Below are 23201 nucleotides of genomic sequence, written 5' to 3'. Positions count from 1 at the left end.
TGTAACTCTAGCAATACTGTGTTTGGCTGTTTGGAGGAATTTGCAAATGATAATTCTGGGTCCTGATATCTAATCATGTCTTCACTCATCAATCATAGCTAAAAAAAATCCCATATTTTAATTGTTTATTGGCATACTCCTCTTTTATTATAGCAATGCAATAGTTTTTCTATTCCCTTTATTAACTCTGCATCTCAGCAAGTCCTGTCAGGTTATTTACATAAGCTGGAGGCAATTCTCTTGTTCTTTGTAGTTACCTACTCATACATTCTGTTCAATTTGGCATGCAGATCAAGGAGGAGCTCGTTTCTTAATTATCTCCTTTGATTTATTCTTGTATGCCTATCATCTTATTGTGCTATAGCAGTTTTTCTCAACCTTAGCAACTTTAAGATATGTGGACTTCAACTCCCAGAATTCCTCAGCGAGCATGGCTGGCTGGGAAATTCTGGGAGTTGAAGTCCACATATCTTAAAGTTGCTAAGGTTGAGAAAAACTACTATATGGAAGAATAGTGGATATTGCATTCGGGACTATGAAAACTTTGGTCTGAAGGTAATTAAAAACCACAATAACTTGGAATGCAATTTTTACATTTTGTAGGAATATTGGTGTGCTGTTGTTGTGCCCAAATGCCAAGCCTGCCCACTAGCATTTGTGCTTTTGAGATGTGTTGGATTAAGTCCCATCATTACCTAAATAATGAGGGAATGGACAAGTTAAAGAAAAAAAATTAATATGCAAAAGCTACAGATACGCTTTTGAGTGAATTTACATAAATAGGAAAGTGTGTGTATATGTCTTGAATTATATAATATATATTTTCATCCCTAACACTATATCTGGAGAATATTAAATATAATCATATAGTATTTATGTAGATGAGCCTTTTCATTTATTTTTGGTGCATATGCCAAGGGACTTATTAGATCAAAGTTATATACTGAAAGCATTAATGGATGAACCACTTTAAGGTGCCTCTGGTTCTAGCCCTATGTGATATTTAAAACTTTAAAATACTTTAAAAGAACTAAATAACTAAAAAACTTTTAAAATAATAAATGAAAGAAAAACATCAGCTAATATCTACATCTATGTGACATCTATGTGTTTTGCATAGGACCCATCAGGGATTTGCTCAAGGTGTGGGAAAAAAAATAAACATGGTAGATTTCCTCCTTCATATCAGATCAATAAATAAACTGATATGTAAAATATAGGAAAGATGAATCTTCAGTTCTCAGGAGTACTTGCAAATAGAGAAACAGAAGAAATAGAGAGCTCTAATAGTACGTTAAGACTATGTTTGATTAGACAATGTTTAAGATGACCCATTCCCTATTGGGTATTTTGGGTCTGGAAGATCCTCCTGGCCAACTTGGGCAATTCGCCAGGCACTTGGAGAACAAAGTCACTCAAATTCACTCTGAATTGGATGCCAGTTGAGCAGGACCTAATGCAATGACATAGATGACATCTTGTGAGATATCTAGGATTCTTTCAAGCCTGTGACAGAATCAGAGTCCCCTGCAGGATGAGCTTGGCTATATGTAAATTAAATACATTGCCCTCCTGGTTGTATGTGTGGCCAGAGACATAATGGGCACAGAACGTAGTGAATGCATCCTTGAGAGAGGAAATTCTCAAAAAGCCATCACACACCTTGGCTGCCCTAGATAATTATTGACTGGATTTTTCAGTAAGGTTCTTGAGAAGGTGGTTGCATTCCAGCTACAGGTCCTGGATGAAACATCATCAGCTGATTTAGGAAATTAATACCTAAATGGGAGCAACATTAGTTGACAGTAGGCTTCCAAGCCAAGTCAAGATACTGTTAGTTACCTGTGAAACCTTACATGGTTCAGGTCCTCATTACCTTTGGGGTGGTCTACTCCTGGTGGAATTTACATGATTTAACCAAGAAGTATCCACTTTCTAGGAGATCAGGGAACAGGAGCCCAGAGGATGCCCTTTTCAGTGGTAATTCCCTCACTGTGGAATAGCTTGCTTTTGTCATCAGCCCTCACCCTTATTCTTTAGAAGACGGTCCTTTTTTCAGGGCTTTTGGAGAGGAAGGTGCTTAACAGATGATAGCAAAATGGTTTTTAATGTGTTGATCTTATATGTCACAATGTTTTAATGCTTTCAGCATGGTAAGCTACCTAGGGTCTGTGAGTAGGTGGCATATAAATTATTGTGATAAATAAATATTTCATGTGGCAAAAATGGGTATTCTGAGCCTTATTTTTTCTTTCCTTTTTTCTAGCTTCCCCCCCCTGAAAACTAGTGATTTTTTAATATTTTTGATATAGTTGAAATGAAAGTCCAGAATGAATAATGTATTTTTGTGTTACTACAATATTTATGATTTCTTCGGTTTCCAACAACTTTTTTTGCCCAATTATTTCTCCTAAACAGGCAGAGTTTGATACTCCATTCCCTAGAATTCAGCAGCTTGTAATTCAGTTTGCAAGGAAAATAAATGCTACTTTTAAATCCTATGCATTAAAGATATTTGTATGGGTAAATCAAGTTATACATATTTTATAAAATAACAAACAGCTTCCAACATTAGACAAGAGAACTATTTCACTGTTATTTGTAAAGTGGTCAATTTTATTTTTATATTTTAATCTTTGACTAGATGCATACTCATTTATACATTTCTCCTTCATTTCCAGGATATTGAGAATAAAACATATTCTTAATGTTGCTAAGTGCACTTCAGTTTGTGCTACCATCATTTGAAAGTAATAGTTTTTGCTTTTATGGTTAAAAACTTGAATGCTGGGCTGGGGAATGGGGCCAATTTTGATATAAAGTTCCCTAATTTCAGATGGTTTTGGAGAATAGAACAATATTCTTTGAAGAATGACACTATTAAATAAATATCAGAAGGTAAGAAAGATGGGGATTGAAAGCATCCCTTCCTTTCATTTCTCATAAGATTCAGTTCATTCTGCTATTATAGTCTTGACAAATGTGTTCCCTAGGCCACTTTATGATTAGTGAGCAGTACATTTGCAGCTTGATATCTGACATTAAAAGTGTTTTGGAATATCTTCAACATTTTTGCATCTTATAATATCTAATTATTTTGCATTGATGCTTTCATAAATATTGGTAACTATTCTGCTAAACTCCAATTTCTTGAAAATCATGGGAAAAAGAACGCATTGGTCTAAGGTCCAATGCAGACAAAATAAACCTTAACCCTAACCAAAAATAAAATGAGATTTAAATACCAACCTAAAATTGCCTAAAAAGATTCATATGAGCATATTACTCAATAGAACACAGTGACATTTTACAGATATTAACAGCTATTGTGGAAAACTTTGCAACATTATATATAAGAACAGTGTTTGGTCTGATAAAAGAAAGTTAACATAAAATTTGTCAAAATGGCCTAGGACATGTAATAAAGGAAAAATCAATCTATTTTAGATATCAGTACTGTATAAGAAAGGGACGCGGTGGCGCTGCAGGTTAAACCGCTGAGCTGTCGATCGGAAGGTCGGCGGTTCGAAACCGCGCGGCGGGGTGAGGTCCCGTTGTTAATCCCAGCTCCTGCTCACCTAGCAGTTCGAAAACATGCAAATGTGAGTAGATCAATAGGTACTGCTTCGGCGGGAAGGTAACGGCGTTCCGTGAGTCATGCTGGCCACATGACCCAGAAGTGTCCTATGGACAACGCCGGCTCCAAGGCTTAGAAACGGAGATGAGCACCGCCCCCTAGAGTCGGATTCGACTGGACTTTACGTCAAGGGAAACCTTTACCTTTACCTTACTGTATAAGAAGAACAATGTAGGAACACATGAAGGATGGAGTCAACAACTATAGAGATTTTATTCAATTTCTCAGATAAAATTGCTAAAAGAAAGATATTAAACCTAACCCTAAAAAACAAACTTGGTTGGAATAGCAAAGTAAATGATGTAATATAACTAACCAGTGGCCATCTAGGATGTTCCACTTGTTCTCTGAGATCAGACTTGTTTCACTGTAGAATTCTGTCTAAAAGCCTTTTTCTGATTATTTTCTTGGCCTCGATGAATCCAAAGAGGTGTTGAAAATCTACAGAGAGGCCACATGTTGAAAGTTTTCCCCAGTCTACTTGAGACCATGAAGACTGAAATTGATCAGACATGGCAAGAAGGATAAGCCATCTGGGGAAATAATAACATTTAAGGCAATAATTCATTATTATCAACCATCTTATTACCTCACTGTTCAACAGACCAATCTCTCTACTCTTGGGCTGCCTTAGATACACATTTAGGTGCCTAAAGCACTTTTCTTATAAACTTCATTTGCATTATTTCCAATGACTCATAAAGCTAAGAACCTATCTGTGAACCAGGGAGAAACAGAGCTAAAGGTCTAGCACCAAATAGCTGCAGAAATACATTTGACCCTCATTAGTGTCAAATAATTTTAGATTTGCTGAGGAGTTACTTAAGCTTGTAGGCCCACAAAGTTCATGTGTGCTTTCCACAATCCCAAATCTTGAAGCACTACTACAGGGTATTTAAAATTCCTCACTTGCTCAATCTCTTGTCCTTCTATTATCCAAGTCAGCTTCCTATGTTCTGGGAATGGCAGAAGTAATCACTTTAGCCTTCTGAAAATAATTAGCAGCTAGTTTTCCCTATGGTATTGCACTGAGTTTCTGAAGGTTCATCTAAGGCCAGGTGGAGTCCTTGAAATAATAACTATCATCTGCATATAGCTAATTTTCACATCTGCTATTTTGAGAGGATGGAGGTTCAAATGTGAGAATTTCTTTGCAAGGGAGCTCATATTTAGGTAAAACTGAAGAAACTAAAATGCAACTGACTCTCCTATATACAAAGATTAGATCTGATAATGAGTCTTGTGGGTTACATCTTACTCTGATTCTGGAATCTTTGTACAGTTTTGAATAAGGAAAAACAAGCACTGGTCAGTATTTTCCCATAAAGGAAGTCTCAAAATTAAATCAAACATTTGAAGTCTACAAAGGCCTCATATAGGAAAGATGTACATTTACTGCTATTTCTATCAGGTGATGTAGAACTAAAACATGATCTATAGTGAAGCTGCCTGGACAATTATTGCCAGATGCTAGTCCTGGGGTATGTTTCCAGTGTAGTCTATTTGTCATAAAAAGAAGACAAAGACAAAGGCCCACCAGCCAACGTTAGATGTTAACATTCCAGGTGAAATGTGATCACTGCCATGGACCTTGCCAAACTTTAGAGCAGCCTTTTTCAACTGGGGTTTGGCAGAACTTGGGTTCTGCAAGAGATCATGATTGGGGAAAAAAATCCTTTTTTTAACTTTGTGCACTACACAATGCTAGCGTTTGCAGCGGTGGGAATTTTTACATACCATGACTCAGTTGCTGGCCTTCCACTTTGTTGTTGTAAACATTGAAAAAGTGGATTGTGTAGGTTCAGCATGAATTATATTGTGGAGTTTTTCATATTTTTTGTGATTTTTTTATGCAGGGCTTCCCTGAGACCTGAAAACTATTTCAAGGGCTCCTCCAGGATAGAAAGGTTGAGGCAGGCTGCTTTAGAGTGTTGATACGTCTCCTCACTCCAGATCCTGAAACAGGTGGCCAGTCTGGGAGGGTCATGTTACCTGGCTGGAAGTTTATTTCTCTGGGATTCACAGTGAGCTCTAAAATGAACTTCCTTTGTCTCCATAGGACTTAGTCAGTGATACAAATTATCATTTACCTAACCAGATACAATCTACCAAAATAAGGATGGATTGTTGTCATTGTGTTACTTGTTCTTTTTTATCCAGAGACTCAGAGACACAGACACAAGCTTTATTTTTCACAATGAGCTCTGCTATTCACGCATCCATACCTGTTGTACCTCCTGAACTAAAAGGTCTACTTGGCTAGGTGTAGAGAGTAAGGAAGATGACCTTGACCAACATAGGGCAGTTCCATTATTAAAACAACAAGGGGAAAAACATCGCTTCAGTTCAAAAGAAGCAGAAAGAATGCAAAAGTGGTTCAGGCAGACACCTCCCTAATTCACATTGGAGGGGGGAGGGGGGAGAGAGTAAAGCACATTCAGACTTGCAAGATTCTGTTTATTTATTTATTTGTGTTTCAGATTTTATCACCACCCATCTCCCATGAAAAGGGGGACTCTGGGCAGTTTACAATAAAATTAACATTAAAACCATAAACATACAAAAATACAAATAGCCAAATATATGTCCATTCACCCAAATATATGTCTTAAAGCTACACATACCATCATATCTTGCCATTGTACAATGATAAGCATTGTATAATAGTCACCATGTACTGGCATTAATATTCTGGTTGCCTGGTTCACTAAGTAATGTGGTTACACATAGTTTACAGATACATCCTTCTATGGAGTTCATAGTGAGGGTTCTTGCTTCCACACAGCCAGGTTTGACATTTAACAGAGCTTAAATCTGGAGCAGGAACTCTGCCCTATCAGTTACCACTCACACTGTAATTGTGGCTCACAAATCCTTTCATTTCCTCTGCAACTGCCACAGCTGCTTGTTGGAGACCACATCATCAGTATAATGTGCTTTATTTCAAGACTTTTTTTTCCCTATTGTGTTTTCCCTTTCCATCTGTTATTTGGCACCACTAGCAGAAAGGTCAATGTTTTCTTTGGCAATTTAACTAGGGATACCAGATCTGGTTTGCCAAAATCCAGAAATGATAGTTGTCCAAGTAAAAAATGTATAAAGTTGATTTATTATCCAACATTAGTTGGGCTTATACAACAATATAGAACCAATTAGAAGACATTTCATAAATCAGAGAAAAAATTGTGTCTCTGGGAGGGAGCATGGAAATAGAGGGGGAGTACATGGAAAATGCTGGGCTGGCAGAAAAAATTGTCAGGGAAAGGTAATTTCCCATGCATGCCTTTAAAATTTTGTGGTCATCTGCCTTAACCAGAGTTTAACCCATAGTCTAATTTCAGATACGATGCTAGGCCGATATGAGTGAAATCTCCATTTTGCTTTATTTAGTGTAGTGTCTTTTTATGTACATTGCAGCAGCATTAATGCATCTGGCTGAAATATGCATACAACATGCTGTTAAAATGGTTTCTGAATCTTGAAGGTGTCAAAGAATGGATGATCTAAAGTTCTGAGTATTTTCTGTGTTTGCTCCCATTCAGCAGCCTTTTCTGCTTGCTCTACACAATGAAGAGCACATGCTGTTTGTCTGGAGCAGATGGAACTTCAGCAAGGAGGGGCATCCATAGGAGGTGGCTGTCATGCACTGCCTACCGCCGAGTAATGCGCAGACACTGGTTCAGTTGAAACAGGCTCTGGTTTATTCATCGCGTAGTGCCAGTCGTAGAAAAAAGCTGAGAGTGACAGGAGCGCGCCGGTGCGGGGTTTAAATACCCCGCGCCGGTCAGCGCCCCCTCACTCAGGGTTACGTCATCCCCCCTTTGTCCAACATGCTGTCTTGCCGGTAGGTGAGGGGTTGCGAGGCCCCGCTGGCGCTCCGGGATCGCCCATCATCGGTTTCCTTATTCATCCGGTGATTGCTGTCAGCTGGGCGATCTCCGTTGCGCTAGCGCTAACAGCTTGGGTGTGCCTCGTGATCCGCTTAGCCTTTGTATCTTCTTCTTTCTTCTTTGTGAGTTGATGGCTGCTTATCTTGAGCCCCTTCCCCTGCTTCCTCGTTATTGTCATGTGTGCCATTGCGCTGATGTCTTCAGCTCAACGGCACTCATGACATACTGCCCCCTGTCCGAATAGTGCCCCCCCCCCGGCTTTCCGGTTTTTTACCAGGAGAGCTGTCAAAATGTTTTTTTTTTTTTTTTTTTGAATTTCCCGCCGGAGTGTTTTTGCCCCTCCCTTTGTTCCGCCCTCTACCACGTGTCCATCTAGGGTGTGTTCCCAGTGCGCATGCCCCGATCACACCCTGGGCGTGCGCATGCTCCGGCCACACCCTGCTTGTTTGGCTCAGTTCGGCGAGGAGAGAGGCGTGGCTGGTCGGGTGCTTATCAGCTCCAGATAGGGCCCTTATTTTTATTCTAAGTGCGTCGCCTTTGTTATGTGTGCTCCTGGGCGTTGCCCCCAGGTATGCACTGTTGACTTGATTGCCACTCCCCCGTGGGCCCGGGGCGGGGGGAGGGTGCTGGCGACCGCTTGTCACTCCCTCGTGGGCCCGGGGTGGGGGGGGGTGAGTCCCGGGGGGGGGAGGTCCACCCAAGTCGCGGGCTTGGGGGGGCCCTTTCCCTTGGGGCACGGTAGGCGGGGGGGCCCGCAGGGGAGGGGGTATGCAGGTGCCGGTTTGCTTGTCTCGCCTTAGGCTTGTCGGGGTACGCCCGGTGAAAAGCCCGGGTCAGGTCAGGCGCGTTAACGTTGTGCGCCGCCACCCATTCTGGGTGGGGGAAGTGTTTCCACCTGACCAAATAGTGTAAAGTTCCCCGTTGCCTGCGGGAGTCGAGTATGTCCCTTACTTCGAAGTGATGTTGGCCGTCGATCATCACCGGTGAGGGCAGTGGCGTGCTTGGGTGCCATCGAGAGGTAGTTGCAGGTTTCAGGAGGCTGGTGTGGAATACCGGGTGGAGTCTCCGTAGGTTGTGTGGCAGGTCCAAGCGTATTGCCACTGGGTTCACTATCTGTGTGACTCGGAACAGCCCGATGTACTTAGGCCCCAGTTTTTTCGAGGGTTGGGGTGACTTTAGGAATTTGGTGGATAGGTAGACCATATCCCCAGCCTGGAACGTCGGTTGTTGGCGCCGGTGCTTGTCAGCCTGCTCTTTGTAGGCCGCCTGTGCTTCCTTCAGCGCTGCTGTGATTATTGGCCACGATTCCGCAATCTTCCGTCCCCAGTCACTAGCGTCCACCTGGGGTCCCGGGGGTTGTGGTAGCTCTGGTATGGGGACGAAGTCGCGCCCCGAGACTACCTCGAACGGAGTTTTCCCCGTGCTCGTGTGGACAGCGTTGTTGTATGCGACTTCGGTGAACGGGAGCAGTTCGGCCCAGTCGTCTTGATGGTAGTTGGTGTATGAGCATATGAATTGTTCTAGGGTGGCATTGAGGACCTCTGTGGCTCCGTCCGTCTGGGGGTGCCAGGCAGTGGATAGGGCCTGTTGGGTCCCCGTCAGCTTTAGGAAGGCCCGCCAGAATTTAGAAGTGAATTGTGTGCCCCTGTCGGTCACCACACGTGCGGGACATCCGTGTAACCTGTACACGTGGATGAGGAAGAGTTTGGCTAGTTGTTGTGCGGACGGGACCGATGTGCAGGGGATGAAGTGGGCCTGTTTCGAAAAGTAGTCTTTCACCACCCAAATGGCCTTTTTCTTCTGGCTGGGTGGGAGGTCTACTATAAAATCCATGGAGATTTCCTCCCATGGGCGGGAGGGTTCCGCCACCTGTTGTAAAAGTCCCGAGGGCTCGCCTGGTGCCCGTTTGGCTCTGGCGCACGTTGGGCAGGACGCTACGTAGGCTTTCACGTCCCGTCTTAGCGCGGGCCACCAGAATTGACGCCTTGTTAGGTGCAGGGTCTTAAGGAACCCAAAGTGTCCCGCTTGCTTGGTGTCGTGGGATCTATGCAAGATCGCTTGGCGTTGCGAGTCCGGGACATAGATTCTGCCTTCCCCCCATGCCAGTCCTGTGCCATCGTTACCTTGTCGGGGTTTGCCAGGAACCAGGGGTCGGTTTTGAGGGCGGCGGTGAGGTCCGTGCGTATCCCCCCTGGTAGTTGCGGTTGGCGTCGTCTGGTCACTGGTTGCCCCGCCGTCAGTTGCGCCGTAGAGTCGTGCTGCCTCCGAGCGCCGCTCCGGGTGGTCACAGCCATCCCCAGTTGGGAAGCGGATAGGACCGTCCCAATCGTGTCTGGGGCGGGCTCTTCGTCTTGGGGCAGTCGGGAAAGGGCGTCAGCCAGGAAGTTCTTTTTACCCGGCATGAACTTCAGCTGAAAGTTGAAGCGGCTGAAGAATTGGGCCCATCGGACCTGTTTTGGGCTGAGGCGTCTGGGCGTTCGGAGGGCCTCGAGGTTCCGGTGGTCAGTCCAGACCTTGAATGGTTGGGTGGCTCCTTCGAGTAGGTGTCTCCATGTTTCCAGCGCCGATTTTACCGCGAAGGCTTCCTTCTCCCAGACGTGCCATCGCCTTTCTGTCTCGGAGAATTTCCTCGACAGGTAGGCGCATGGTTTCAGGAGTCCTGTGGGGTCCTTTTGGAGTAGGATGGCCCCCAGGGAGAAGTCTGAGGCGTCGGCTTGGACCACGAACAGCCGTTCTGGGTCCGGGTGCGCAAGGATTGGCTCTGTGGTGAACAGCGCTTTCAACTTATTGAATGCGGTCTGGTACGCGGGAGTCCAATTCAATACTGTGCCCGGGTTCTTGGCGCGTCGGGTGTCCCCCACCCCTTTGGTTTTGAGGAGGTCCGTTAGGGGGAGGGCTATCTCCGCGAACCCCCGGGCGAATGACCTGTAAAAATTCGCGAAGCCGAGGAAGCTCTGGAGTTGGCGTCTGTTGCGGGGGCGTTCCCAGTTCACCACCGCCTCGACTTTTGCGGGGTCCATTTCTATGCCGTCTCCGGAGATTCGGTACCCCAGGTAGTCTAGGCGCGCTTTATGGAATTCGCACTTTGCGGGTTTGGCATAGAGCTGCGCCCTTCTTAGCTTATCGAGGACTTGTCTGACTAGGGTCACATGTTCCTCGTGAGTTTTGGTGTAGATAAGGACGTCGTCTATGTAGACGAGGACCCCTTTGAACAGGTGTTCATGCAGAACCTCATTGATAAGCTGCATAAACTCCCCCAGGGCCCCCGCGAGTCCGAACGGCAGCACTTTGTACTGGAAGGTGCCTAGGGGGCAGTTGAACGCAGTTTTCCATTCGTCCCCCTCCCTGATTTGGATGCGGTAGTACGCCTCGCGAAGGTCCAGCTTGGAGAAGACCTTGCCCGTGGACAGGTGGGCGAGCATATCTTTTACCAGGGGTAAGGGGTATTTATTGGACAGGGAAGCCGCGTTTAGGCCCCGGTAGTCGGTGCAGAGCCGTAGGGTGCCGTCTTTCTTCTCCCGGAATAAGACGGGGGCTCCGACCGGTGAGCATGCTGGCTCTATGAATCCCCTCTCTAGGTTTTTATCGATGAACTCCCGGAGGGTTGCCATCTCCTTCGGGGTCATCGAGTAGATCTTCGGTCTAGGTAAGGGGACGTCGGGTAGCAGGTCAATCCGACAGTCCGTCTTGCGGTGGGGGGGTAGTTGATCAGCTTCTGCCTCTCCGAAGACCTCGGAGAAGTCAGCGTATTGTTCCGGTAGGTCTGCTGTGGTAGCTGTGTTGTCCTGTGTAGCCGCCTCTGCTCGTCCCACAGTGGGGTTGGTTCTGCCCGCCGGAACTGGCGCCCGGTACTCGCCATCGCCGAATAGGAAGGTGCGGGTCTCCCAGTCGATGCGCGGGTTGTTTGTCGCGAGCCATGGCATTCCCAAGACTGCAATGGGTCGTCCGATGTGGGTGACTACGAACGATGTGCGTTCGGTGTGGGTGCCCATTTGCAGGGTGACCGGCTCGGTCTGCATCGTGGCTGGTTTCCCTCCCGCTGTTGAGCCGTCCAGCTGGTGGAATGCCAGCGGCGTGGGGAGGGGGGAGCAGCGGAGGTCGAGTTTGGCGACTAAGTCGGGGTGGATCAGGTTTTTCGAGCACCCCGAGTCCACTAGTGCCGCGGCCGTGGTGACTCCGTTGCCGGCAGAGAGTTTGATTGCCGCCATTATAACGGAGCTTTCGCCGTTCTGTCGAGGTGGTCCGCGCTGCTGTCCCACCGCCTGCCTCGCAACGCGTTTCAGGGCAGGCGGGGAGCGTTTCCCGCTGGCTGGTCTGGGTCTACGGCGTCCTCTCCCCCCCAGTAGGCGTCCCAGCCTTCGTCTGGTGTCGCTGTGGCTCCGGTCATTCGGCGGTGGGGGGGCGGCGGCGGGTTAGGTGGTTTGAGGCTAGTTTTCGGGGCGGGTTTGGGCACACTAGCCGGCGGTCGGTTGGCGAAGCAATCTGCCGTCTTGTGCCCCAGTTTTCCACACCTCCCGCAGGGCCCGCGATTAAATTTCTTCCTTGGGTATGTGGGACCGGCCGTCCCCACGTGTGGCGCGGGTACCTTTGGGCAGGTGTTGGTCGTGTCTTCCGTCGTTGCCATGAGGAAGGTGCGGTGCGCGTGTTCTGCTTTCCCCGCGAGGTGGATCCAACCGTGTAGAGTCTCCGGGTCGTCCCGGTAGAGGGCCCATTGGAGTACGTCGCGGTTGAGCCCCCTTTTGAACATTTCCAGCAGGGTGGTCTCGGACCAGTCGTTGATCTTCCCTGCGAGGGCTTTGAACTCGAGGGCGTAGTCCGGGACAGTGCGTGCGCCCTGTTTGAGTCTTTGGAGTGCGCTTTTCGCCCTCACTTTGGCTAGTGGGTCCTCAAAGTAGCTCTTCATCTCGGTGATGAAGGCGTGGAAGTTGGCGAGGGCGGGGGAGCTGGACTCGTACAGTTGGACGTACCAGTCCTCCGCCCGGTCTTGTAGTTTGATCGCCACGGCTGCGATCTTGTCCGCTTCAGAGTCATAGGAGTGTCCGTGCTTCCCCATGAACTCCCTGGCGTTCGTAATGAAGAACGACAGTTTCGCGGGGTTCCCATCAAAGAAGATGGGGAAGTCCTTAGGGGCCCGGGCGTTTTGTGAGCCCCCTCCTCTCACTTCCCAGCCTGTGGCGTCGTCCGCCTGGGCCGTTTGTTGACCATCATCTGGCCCGTGGGAGTGCAGCGCCTCTCTCGGGGTGTGGACCTGTGCGGGGACGTCGTTGGGCGGCGCAGGGGACATCAACGATTGAAGCATGGTCCGGAGTTCCTTCAGTTGGGTCTCCATGGCCGCGAGTCTAGCTTGTGCGTCCCCGTCCGCGATCCGCGCCGCCGCTGGGGCCGGTTCCATCGGTGTGTCGGCGGGGGTGGGTTGCCGGTGGGGTTCAGGCACTCCCGTCCGTTGGCCCGCTTCCTCCGCCATCGGCTGGATTGCTTCTTCGTCCTCCCCCGTGCTTACCGCCGTTGGGCTGCCACTCCACGCCCGTGGCTGGGGTGCGATGTGGGGCGCGGGGTTCTCCGCTGGTCTCGGGAGGTATGTTGCTCCCTCCCGTGGCCGGGTTGCCTCCATCGCCATCTCCCCCTGGGGTTGGAGCTGAGGCTCGGGTTGGGCCAGGTGGGTGTCCATGGCTCCGGGAGTCCGCGGTGCCTCTGGCCTCGATCGGTCCTCCTCTGCTTCTTGCCGTGCGGCTCGCCCCCCTTGTCCGCGTCGCGCCGGCCTCATCGTTCCTGGTCTTCTCGCCGTCTACTCCTCCCGCGGCTCGTTGTCGTCCGGTGGGGCTCGGCGAGGCTGAGTTTGTGACTCTCAGCTTTATGTCATGCACTGCCTACCGCCGAGTAATGCGCAGACACTGGTTCAGTTGAAACAGGCTCTGGTTTATTCATCGCGTAGTGCCAGTCGTAGAAAAAAGCTGAGAGTGACAGGAGCGCGCCGGTGCGGGGTTTAAATACCCCGCGCCGGTCAGTGCCCCCTCACTCAGGGTTACGTCATCCCCCCTTTGTCCAACATGCTGTCTTGCCGGTAGGTGAGGGGTTGCGAGGCCCCGCTGGCACTCCGGGATCGCCCATCATCGGTTTCCTTATTCATCCGGTGATTGCTGTCAGCTGGGCGATCTCCGTTGCGCTAGCGCTAACAGCTTGGGTGTGCCTCGCGATCCGCTTAGCCTTTGTATCTTCTTCTTTCTTCTTTGTGAGTTGATGGCTGCTTATCTTGAGCCCCTTCCCCTGCTTCCTCGTTATTGTCATGTGTACCATTGCGCTGATGTCTTCAGCTCAACGGCACTCATGACAGCGGCCTCATGAAGTTCTGATGGCAGCTGTGGCCACACAATCAAAGCTTGGCCCCTTGTTACACGTGTTGCACATATAATGCACATAAAAAGGTGGGGCTCCAATAGTTCAGTGGTGGTCACCATCTTGGCTTTTTGACACTTTCCCCCGCTCTTGTGGATGCCCTGTTTGTAGGTGTTGACAGAGATGCAGAGGCCTTTCTTTGCTACCAGGGAAGTTATGTGTGTTTTAGAACTGTAATTGTTTCTTAAGAATTGCCATCCCAGGGCAATTATTTAGCATTTGAAGAGATGGAAAGGGAGGAAGCAAGAACTCCAGCCAGGACAGAAAAATGTATTCTTCAGGTTTACAGAACCTTTCAAAGTTTGGATTACACCTCAATCTTTTAATTTTATATAACAGGGATCTTGCTCTAGCCATTATTTTAAATGCCTTATGCTGCTCTTTTGGGTAATTACATTTTATTGTTCTGAAGAGAATCTTGTAAAGTGCCTTGGGTTGCATTGTCAAGAAACAATGCCTGCCTGCTCCACATTCTCCATTGGAAACAGCTTTTCTCAAAAAGCTGTTTCCAGTGTTTTTGCCATTACAATACTTAGTGCCAAATGAGTGACCACATGATTTATCCTTGTACTTGTTCCCAATCCCTCCCTCCCCATCCACTGCTTTAACTGTTTTTTTTCTTCTTCTTGCTGTCTTTCCCCCTTTGGCGGCAACAGCGCACCTATTAGTCACCCTGCCATTGTCACTTGCAGAGGTAGGTCTTTTGCATTTTTTGTTTGCTATCTAAGTGCCTTCGGAATTTTATCTTGTGTGGAATTTTCCACCCCACTGAAAATCATATGGTATTCTGGACTTTAATGCAATGGATTTGATATGGGATGGACCAAATTCCAGTGCAACTTAGGTCATTTGCGTAATTCTGTTTCTAAGCAAATGATGGACAAGAAACAATCAGCATCTTTTGGGTGATTTGTGTGTCATTTGTGCAATGACATCATAGTACTAGTGGTGCAATTTGCATCATTTGTCTAATGATACACATTGCATACATGGTGTAATTGGTGTCATTTGCATCAGCAAATTTACGGGACTTTGGGAACGACAGACACACCCTTCACCCAATCAGTCTGTTAAACCACAGTTTCACTGTATTCTGATTTATAATTTTGATTCAGTTTAATTCAGCCTTACAGCAGCACATCTAAAAAAGAGTTTTATTTTCCTTGCAGTAGAACTGGAAAGGCCTTTTTACAAAAGTGATTTGCAGGGGGCTTTTTTCCCCTAAGAGACTATAACATACTGCAAAATTGTAGTACCACTTGTTCACATTCCTTTCCATTCCTGCCATAATTCCGGGTTGGTTCTTTGCTACAGAGGTGAGTCATGTGGGTCTCTGCCTTTCCCTACTGTTCTTTGTTATGATGCCATCAGGGTGCAGGCGCTAACTCCACAATGCTAATTTCTATAAAATGATATGCTTGGCTTTCATGGTTTGTGCTTTTCCTTGTGTTTAGAATCTGCTCACCCACTCACACAAACTGCTGTGTACTCTCCTGCTTTGAGGTGGTTTTGTACTTAACAAGCAGAAAGGAGAGGTTTTGAGGGAAAAGCAGCACGTTCATACCCAGCACAGCTAATAAAAATGTGAAACAACAACAGTCATAAATTCATTTGAATAGCATATCCAATAATGTTTCAGAAAGACAATTACAAACAGATGCACAGGTCAGCCCAGGGTTAAGAAATTGATGTAAGGAATTGCTCTCAGGGTTATGAAATTACCTCCACAATTTTGCCAGTATTTTCTTCTAATTATTGTTCTGTCTGGACAGATAACACAAACCTAACTTCTAATGTATCTTTTTCCAGGAAGCAGTGATTTACTTGGCCCTTCCCTGTGGGAAATCTTTATATCTAAACCAGTGTTTTTTGAACTTGGCAACTTGAAGATGGATGGACTTCAACTCCCATAATTCCCCAGCCAGCATGAATTCTGGTAGTTGAAGTACTCCCATCTTCAAGTTGCCAAGTTTGAAAAACACTGATTTAAACATCCTGAACAAAATGGAGGACTCAGGTTCCAGATGAGTTTTTCTAGGAGTGCCATTCTGGGGGCTTTTTCTTAGGTTTCCATTTCTTCTGCCTGATAGTCTGCATTCTTTTTCCCATAATTGAGCCATTGTTAATATGGAGCACAACTGAAAACGGAGAACATTCAATACATTTTTATTCCTTTTTACCTTTGGATTTTGTGGAAAAAGGCATGTTAGTTTAGTGTCCAGATTAAATAGGCAAGACAGACTGTTTCAGGTACATCAAGAGTTCTAAGGGAAAACTGTTTGGAGATCTCTAACATTTAGTAACCTCTGATTGCTTTACTAGTACAGACAATGTTTTTGTTTCAAGTACAAGTAGTCCTCGTTTAGCGACTACAATTGGGACTGGCAAACCAGTCGTTAAGTGAAGAGGTTGCTAAGTGAACCTGCAACAGTGCTTATGACCTTACTTCAGCTTTCCTTTGTTTTACAGACCTGTGAAGGTCATAAATGCAAGGATTGGTCGTAAAGTTATTTTCATCACCATTGTAACTGTGGTCACTAAACAAGTCAGTTGCTAAACGAGGACTATCAGTATAATTTCCAATGCTCTGATTGGCCAGATCAGATGGGTAGCACATTGCATAACAAGTAAGCTGAAAAAGCTAAGCAGGGTCTACAGTTCTTGCTACTATTTTGAACTTTACTACTTCAAGTTTCTGTGTGATTAACCTTTTCTGAACAAAATGGAAGCAGCTTAAAGTTAGGTGTTAAGCAGCCTTGCCACTATTTGTACTTCATAGCAGTTAACTACATTTCAAAACAGAACAAAACAGGTCAGAAAAACAGATGCAAAGATAATTGAAGAAGGTAGGTATTAAGCAGAAAGACTGAATTTAAATTCTCCAGAAGGACAAAACTGTGGCAATACTAGATTACCTTCCTTCTATTATACCCAATATATTCCTCATCCTACTAATCTAAATTCTTTAATACAAAATTGAACATTTGAGACACATGCACTAACAGACAAACACGTACATGATGTATAGAATTGGATATAGAAGTAACTAAATTGGTATGGAAATGCAGACAATGTACTCTTGTGTTTGGCCACATCTCGTCTTTCAATTTATTCCCAGACATCAGCTCTGTTTTACTGATGTCACATCTATGCAGTGGAAATGGCCTAGCAGACATGGAATTAATAGAAGGTGTAATATTCATCTATTGGAATGGTATGTGACCTTGGGAGACAGGGTGAAGAGACGCAGCCAAGGGAACAGACAGATAAAAGGCAACTTAGCCCTCAGCAGGCATGTAAGCAGAGCAAGAAGCTTAGAAGAGACCCTCCGTAGTTTCTTGGGCTGTAAAGGAAATGGGGGAAGAGTTATACTTTCAGACTTGCAAGATTCTGTTAATGTAACCTTACAATAAAATAGAATTAGCTCATCTGGCCGTGTTTCCTGTCTGGTCTACCTCAGAAGGCCAACATCAATCTTGCAAGTCCAAAGTATATCTCTCCCCCCATCTTCTTTACAGCCCAAGAAACTAGGATGGGTCTCCTCTGAGCCTCTTGCTCTGCTCACATTCCTGCTGCAGGCTAAGTTGCCTTTTATCTGTCCGTTCCCGTGTCTGCACCTTTTCACCCTGTCTCCCAAGGTTATGCCCACATACCATTACATTTATATCATCTCTATCATCTATCTATCATCTATCATCTATGATCATCTATCATCTATCATCATCTATCTCAGGTGTATATGTATGTGATATCAGCCATTCCTACAACCACCCTTTCCTTTTTGTTATACCAAGATATAGTATATTGTATTAAACCATTGGCTCACCTAAAGCAGTGAGTTCTTGGCTCAAATGATATGTGAAACAAGGACAAATTATACTCTCAGTTGAGTTGGCCATTCTTTTGGCTTGACTGGGACTTAGAATGCCTCCCATTCTCTGTTGTACTCAAGTATGATTCTGCCTCTGTGTGTATATAGTCATAAATGGCATTGATCAATATGAAGAGTGCTAGACTACCTTGACTAAATGGTGAGTGGAATCACTGCAGCCAAACCTCTCCAAACCCATACTCCCCAAATGTTTTTGATGATATATCTGAAAGGTGCCACTTGAGCATAGTTGGTATAGCCCAGTGCCAATGTAGGAAGCAAGCAAGAATGAATCTACATTCACTCACTCTATGTATATGCAAAGCTGATAAATTATTCTGCACTACATTAGGATGACAATCTGGAGCACTGGCATAGTAAAGCCTGCAAATGTGATTGTCAGAGAAGTCCAAACTCAGTGTGGTCCACTGGAACAGACAGTCTAGAATGCATGCCAGGTAAGTATCATCTTTCTGTATTATTATAACCCAAGCCAGCCTATTTGGTTTAGTATTGTTGATATAGGGCTACAATGCCCAGAATTATCCATCAGGATCTTCTTGGAAATTCTACATGACTTGTAATATGGGCCAGTTTGATTCAAACTGCACATTCCCAAAGACTTGGGGCAAATAAAAATATGTCCTAAAACTAATTACAGTTCTTTGCCTCCACTATTTGCAAAGTATTTCCTCCATTAAATGCAGTAGGGATTCTTAAAGTGTCATTTATATAAGAATAACTCAAAGCAAAGCTTAATAAGAGGAGAAAACCATTCTCACACTGAATGCACTTTTAAAGTAAATAGTAGCAGCATTAAATAATTAATGTTCTTGGTTTGACAGTCCCCAGACATCTGCTTGGTAATTCTTTTGGTCTACTGCAATTTTCTAGAACAGAAGGTTACCTCTTAAGTATATTATGGCTGAGTTATCTAAAGATTAGAGTTACTAAAATTAAATTTGCTTTGCTTGCAAACATTGCAGCCTAACACACTGGAGATGTTTCCAGTGTTTCCATGTTTCCATTTTTACTCTGTAGTTTTAACACACACATGTGATTGCTGCAGATTCTATGCAATCTCTATTATCTGGATGGCTTTAGCAAATGCCTTCACTAGAGAAACCAACTCAGTTGTAGGTACCACATTCAAATGGAGGCAGCATTTCCCACCACTGGGAGTCCCATTGGAGTCCATGTGAGTCCCACTTCATGACTGGGACCTCCCACCTTGTGGAGGCCATGCTGTATCTCTCTTATTAGACTTTTAAAGACATAATTTAAATTTAAAAAACAAGGCAAAACTGAGAACCAGAATGTGACATCTAATACAAAAGCACTTGTGAAATGAGAGGGAATATGCATTTAAGTTCTATTTATATTAATTCTGAGAATTTAAAAAGAAATTGATGGTGGTTCATTTTGAAAGGTGGATTTAGACTGCAACTCCAGGCTGTTCTTCCAGGTTGTAAAATGACTGAACCAAAATGCTGACTTATACAAAGTTCTAGTCTTTATAGTCTTTGCCAGCCTATTGCCTTTCAAAATAAAATAGCAAATTGTACTTGCGTGTAGCTGGATGTGTCCTGCTTGGAGAATACTAGCTTACAATATCGAGGGCCTTGATTATTTTCTAATGACATGACTCCCACTTCCCTCCTTGAAAGTGTGCAAAATTAAATCCCAGAACCCCCCCCAAATCCAAAAGAAAATGAAGGAACAAGACTTCAGTCATTTTTCAACATCTCATCCTATTAGTAAAATTAAGTGTAGCACTTTCTGTAAAGGAGATTGATAAATTGGATGCAGCAGAAATTGAACTTTTTGACTCCAGTCTGCACAGATTCCTCTCCATGTCTTGTCTTTTTTTTTTTAATAGAGTGTCCCTATCATAAGCCTCTTGGTTTTGAATCAGCAGCTGTCACTCCAGATCAGATTAGCTGTTCCAGTCCAGAGCAGTACACTGGGTGGTATGCTTCATGGACTGCAAACAAAGCCCGGCTTAACGGACAAGGATTTGGGTAAACTGCATTGCAAGACATGTTTTCTACCAATAAGCGATACAAAAGGCTTTTTAACCTCTAAACCTTTGTTAAGTAATTTATGGAGGCTAACAATGACTTAAAAAAAATATTTACAGTCCCAGAACAATAAATATTTACTTCCATTAATAGTTGCTGGGGGAAGATGTATGGAGGTGACTGTTGTTTCTATGTCATTGTTGTGAGCTTCTGAGAGGTGTCTGGGTGGCTACTCTGAGAACAAAACATTACATTAAATAAAGTTCTGTGTTGTGTTGAGTGTGTTCTGATGGCTGTTTCTCAAGTTCTCTTCCTCTTTCTGTATCCCTGAGATAGTCTTCCTCTTCCTTTTCCTAATATTTTTTATTTATTCCATTACATGAACAATAAAAAATAAAAGCAGCTTTGTTGATTATGAAGTAGGAAGAGGGGGAACCAAAATCAAAAGCCATAGTGGAACAATAATTCTGTTATGCCAGATGAGGGTTTATGAAGCAGCATGCAAGCTTTTGAGTTCTCAAAAGCTCTTCATAAGAGAATAAGAAGGGCAGCAACATTTGTACCAGATAATACTCTTAAACTGAGATTACTTCATAAGACATAAGCCATAATGTGATTTTATAATATGGGATTTTATTTGGACCCTTGGCTTTGCTTATTTGTGAACCTACCAAATAAGTTTATTCAAGAAATCGTGGCTAAGCAAATGGTAACTTTTGAAAACAAGTTACGTGTGAGTAGCTTACAGATCAGGAAACGGAGTCCTATCAGACATGGAGGGCAAGGACATTCCCAGAGTTTGCTAGAAAGAAATCACTCAACTGCACAATACAGATATAAAGTGCAAAACCCATCATACAGCTCCCTCAAAACTGCCCCCAAAGGATATGTTATGTGTTCCAGAAGTAGCTCAGCTTTCACAGCATCATCAGATGAATTGTCAAATAAAATGCAATAGCAGGACCAGGGTGCAAACTATGGCTAACTCCAAGAGTTCTATCCTAGGATGAATAGTTTGAGGGCATCCTTGTCAGGCCTGGATCACTGGGCCTGTACTCTCTTTCTGCTTACTTTGATCTGGGCTCTGGCCGTTTGCTGGCTTCAGATTAATCTCTAGACTCACCTTCATCCTCAAAAGATGAGTCCTTTATGGAGGCCATGTCAAAATGTATGCCTTATAAAGACATGTACTGGACCATTTGTGTCTTCCTTCTATATCTTTTCTAGGTGTGCCTGGCTCTCCAAATACCAAGACACAAACCAGTGGCTGCAGATTGACCTAAAGGAAATTAAAGTTATTTCAGGGATAATTACACAGGGAAGATGTGATGCAGATGAATGGATGACAAAATATAGTGTGCAGTACAGGACTGATGAGAATCTGAACTGGGTTTATTACAAGGACCAAACAGGAAACAATCGGGTCAGTATAAGATCCTTTCCTTTTCCGTTTCCCTTTCCTGAAGAAGCCCCAGTATTTGCATCTATTCCAATAGAATAGATTTGAGCTTCAAGGTAAATAGAGAATGTCAATAAAATCCTCCCATTCCATTGACTTAAATTTGAGACTACAATTACCATACCATTTTGGACAACTGACCAAATCAGGGATATACAGCACATGTATAAAAGCAGACCTCTTCTGAACACCCTAGATTATCAGCTGAATACATTATGACTTAATCCTATCCTTTCCATCTCTTAATTTTATCAATGCTATCTCATGCATTTCCATTAACCAAAATACTTAGGGCCTTTCTCAGTGTACACTTAACTTTGTAAGAACATGGTCTTGCAACCTCTTTTTTACTGCTGTGTCTTCATGTTATTGCTTTCATCTCACACCCAGCTCATACCTGAGTCAGCCTTAAGTCATCCTTAAAACGGCTAAGCATTTAAAAGTAGATGTTTGCCACTTAAACAGGCAAGAAGCCATGGCAGTTTTACTTTGGGTACAATCTGGCATACTTCATCAACCATTCAATCAGTATTCAACAAGCAACTATTGGCCACCATAGGTTGGTGCAGATATGCATTCTCCTCTCCAGTCTCTGGTCATTGTCCTCCCAAGCCATTCAAACTAGGCTTCCTGCTGCCCCACACCTATCAGCCTCCAAGAAAATGCCTAGCTTGGAGAACTGGTTTTGAAAGAGGGACCAGACTGACTAAAATGAGGAAGGAGAATGAGGAAATTCCTACCATACCATGCAAACCCTCTCCCCACCTGTTAGTTGGGCTCCTTTTGAACACAGGTTTAGTGCTCTTTCAAAAGAAGTGAAAACTATGTTTAACATAGCCTAATATAGTAACAGGTTTTATGTTATTTGCTTCTAGAGACAAAAACTATCAGCAACCTTGCTGGGTAAATCAACCACATAGTCATTTAAAGCAGTAAAATTGTTTTCAGATTATTGGATGCAAAATTAAAAGAATGTTAAATCTTAAGCTCTCTTTTTCCCCTGCTCTCCTACTTCCTTTTCTCTAGGTTTTCTATGGAAATTCAGACAGATCATCATCTGTGCAGAACCTTTTGCGCCCACCCATTGTTTCTCGCTACATAAGGTTGATACCCCTTGGCTGGCATGTGCGCATTGCTATCAGGATGGAGCTGCTGGAGTGCATGAATAAATGTGTTTAATCTTAAACTTCAGCATCACCTGGGAAGACAGGAATTTTTAGAAAGATATAACAGTATAATTAATAACACAAATAAATTCACTGAGTATGAGTTCAGGGTCTATTAAAACTATACACCTTATCCAATACCTCCTGTGACTTATATTCTCTGCAGCTTCAGGATAAATAAAATAAATCAAGATGGAATGAGTTGGAACCTGTAGTACATTTTTGAATCCATGGTTTTACACCTCAGTAAAAGAAAAAACGTAACTTTTAGCACACATGAAAAATGGCTTGTACAAAAAAGAAATACAGATTTCTTACTACAAATGAACCAAAAATTATTGCAATGCTTTTGTAGGTTCTGGTAGACATGGTCACAATTTGTACTTCAGGGCTTTTAAAGTACATTTTTTGAAGATAGTTCCTGTTACTTTACCATTTTTTCCAAAGATACAAGGACAACAAAGAGAAAGAATGATGTAGATCATCATTCCATTCTCATGTGAGGAACTGTGGCAGCAGTTTATTGCCATGCTATACTACATGTAGTTCTCGTTTAGTGACTACAATTGGGACTGGCAACTCAGTAGTTTTGCAAAGGGGTTGCTAAGTGAAACCATGACTGTGCTTTTGTTCTTACTTCAGCTTTCCTTTGCTTTACAGACCTGCAAGGTTGTAAATGTGAGGATTGGTCATAAAGCTACTTTTTCATCACTGTTGTAACTGCGAATGGTTGCTAAATGAGGTACCCGCTAAATGAGGACTAC

General features: G+C 44.3%; 1 protein-coding gene across 1 annotated transcript; it reads left to right on the top strand.

The window, feature by feature from the left end:
- Window positions 1-5375: 5375 nt before the first annotated feature.
- On the top strand, window positions 5376-22450 carry RS1 (retinoschisin 1). Its single transcript, XM_063304327.1, has 5 exons — window positions 5376-5432; window positions 18144-18249; window positions 19671-19812; window positions 21040-21235; window positions 22298-22450. The coding sequence occupies exons 1-5, from the start codon at window positions 5376-5378 to the stop codon at window positions 22448-22450; spliced, it is 654 nt and encodes a 217-aa protein (XP_063160397.1).
- Window positions 22451-23201: the final 751 nt, after the last annotated feature.

Source organism: Candoia aspera, chromosome 5, assembly GCF_035149785.1.
Source record: "Candoia aspera isolate rCanAsp1 chromosome 5, rCanAsp1.hap2, whole genome shotgun sequence".
Taxonomy (NCBI): domain Eukaryota; kingdom Metazoa; phylum Chordata; class Lepidosauria; order Squamata; family Boidae; genus Candoia; species Candoia aspera.
This window is presented reverse-complemented; position numbering and strand designations above follow the sequence as displayed.

Bases quoted from the DNA above. Each gene is read 5' to 3' on its own strand.
- RS1 (XM_063304327.1), top strand. From the start codon at position 5,376: ATGACTCAGTTGCTGGCCTTCCACTTTGTTGTTGTAAACATTGAAAAA. The intron at 5,433-18,143 runs GTAGGTTCAGCA...GCACTACATTAG, and splicing joins ACATTGAAAAAGTGGATTGT to GATGACAATCTGGAGCACTG. The intron at 21,236-22,297 runs GTCAGTATAAGA...CCTTTTCTCTAG, and splicing joins ACCAAACAGGAAACAATCGG to GTTTTCTATGGAAATTCAGA.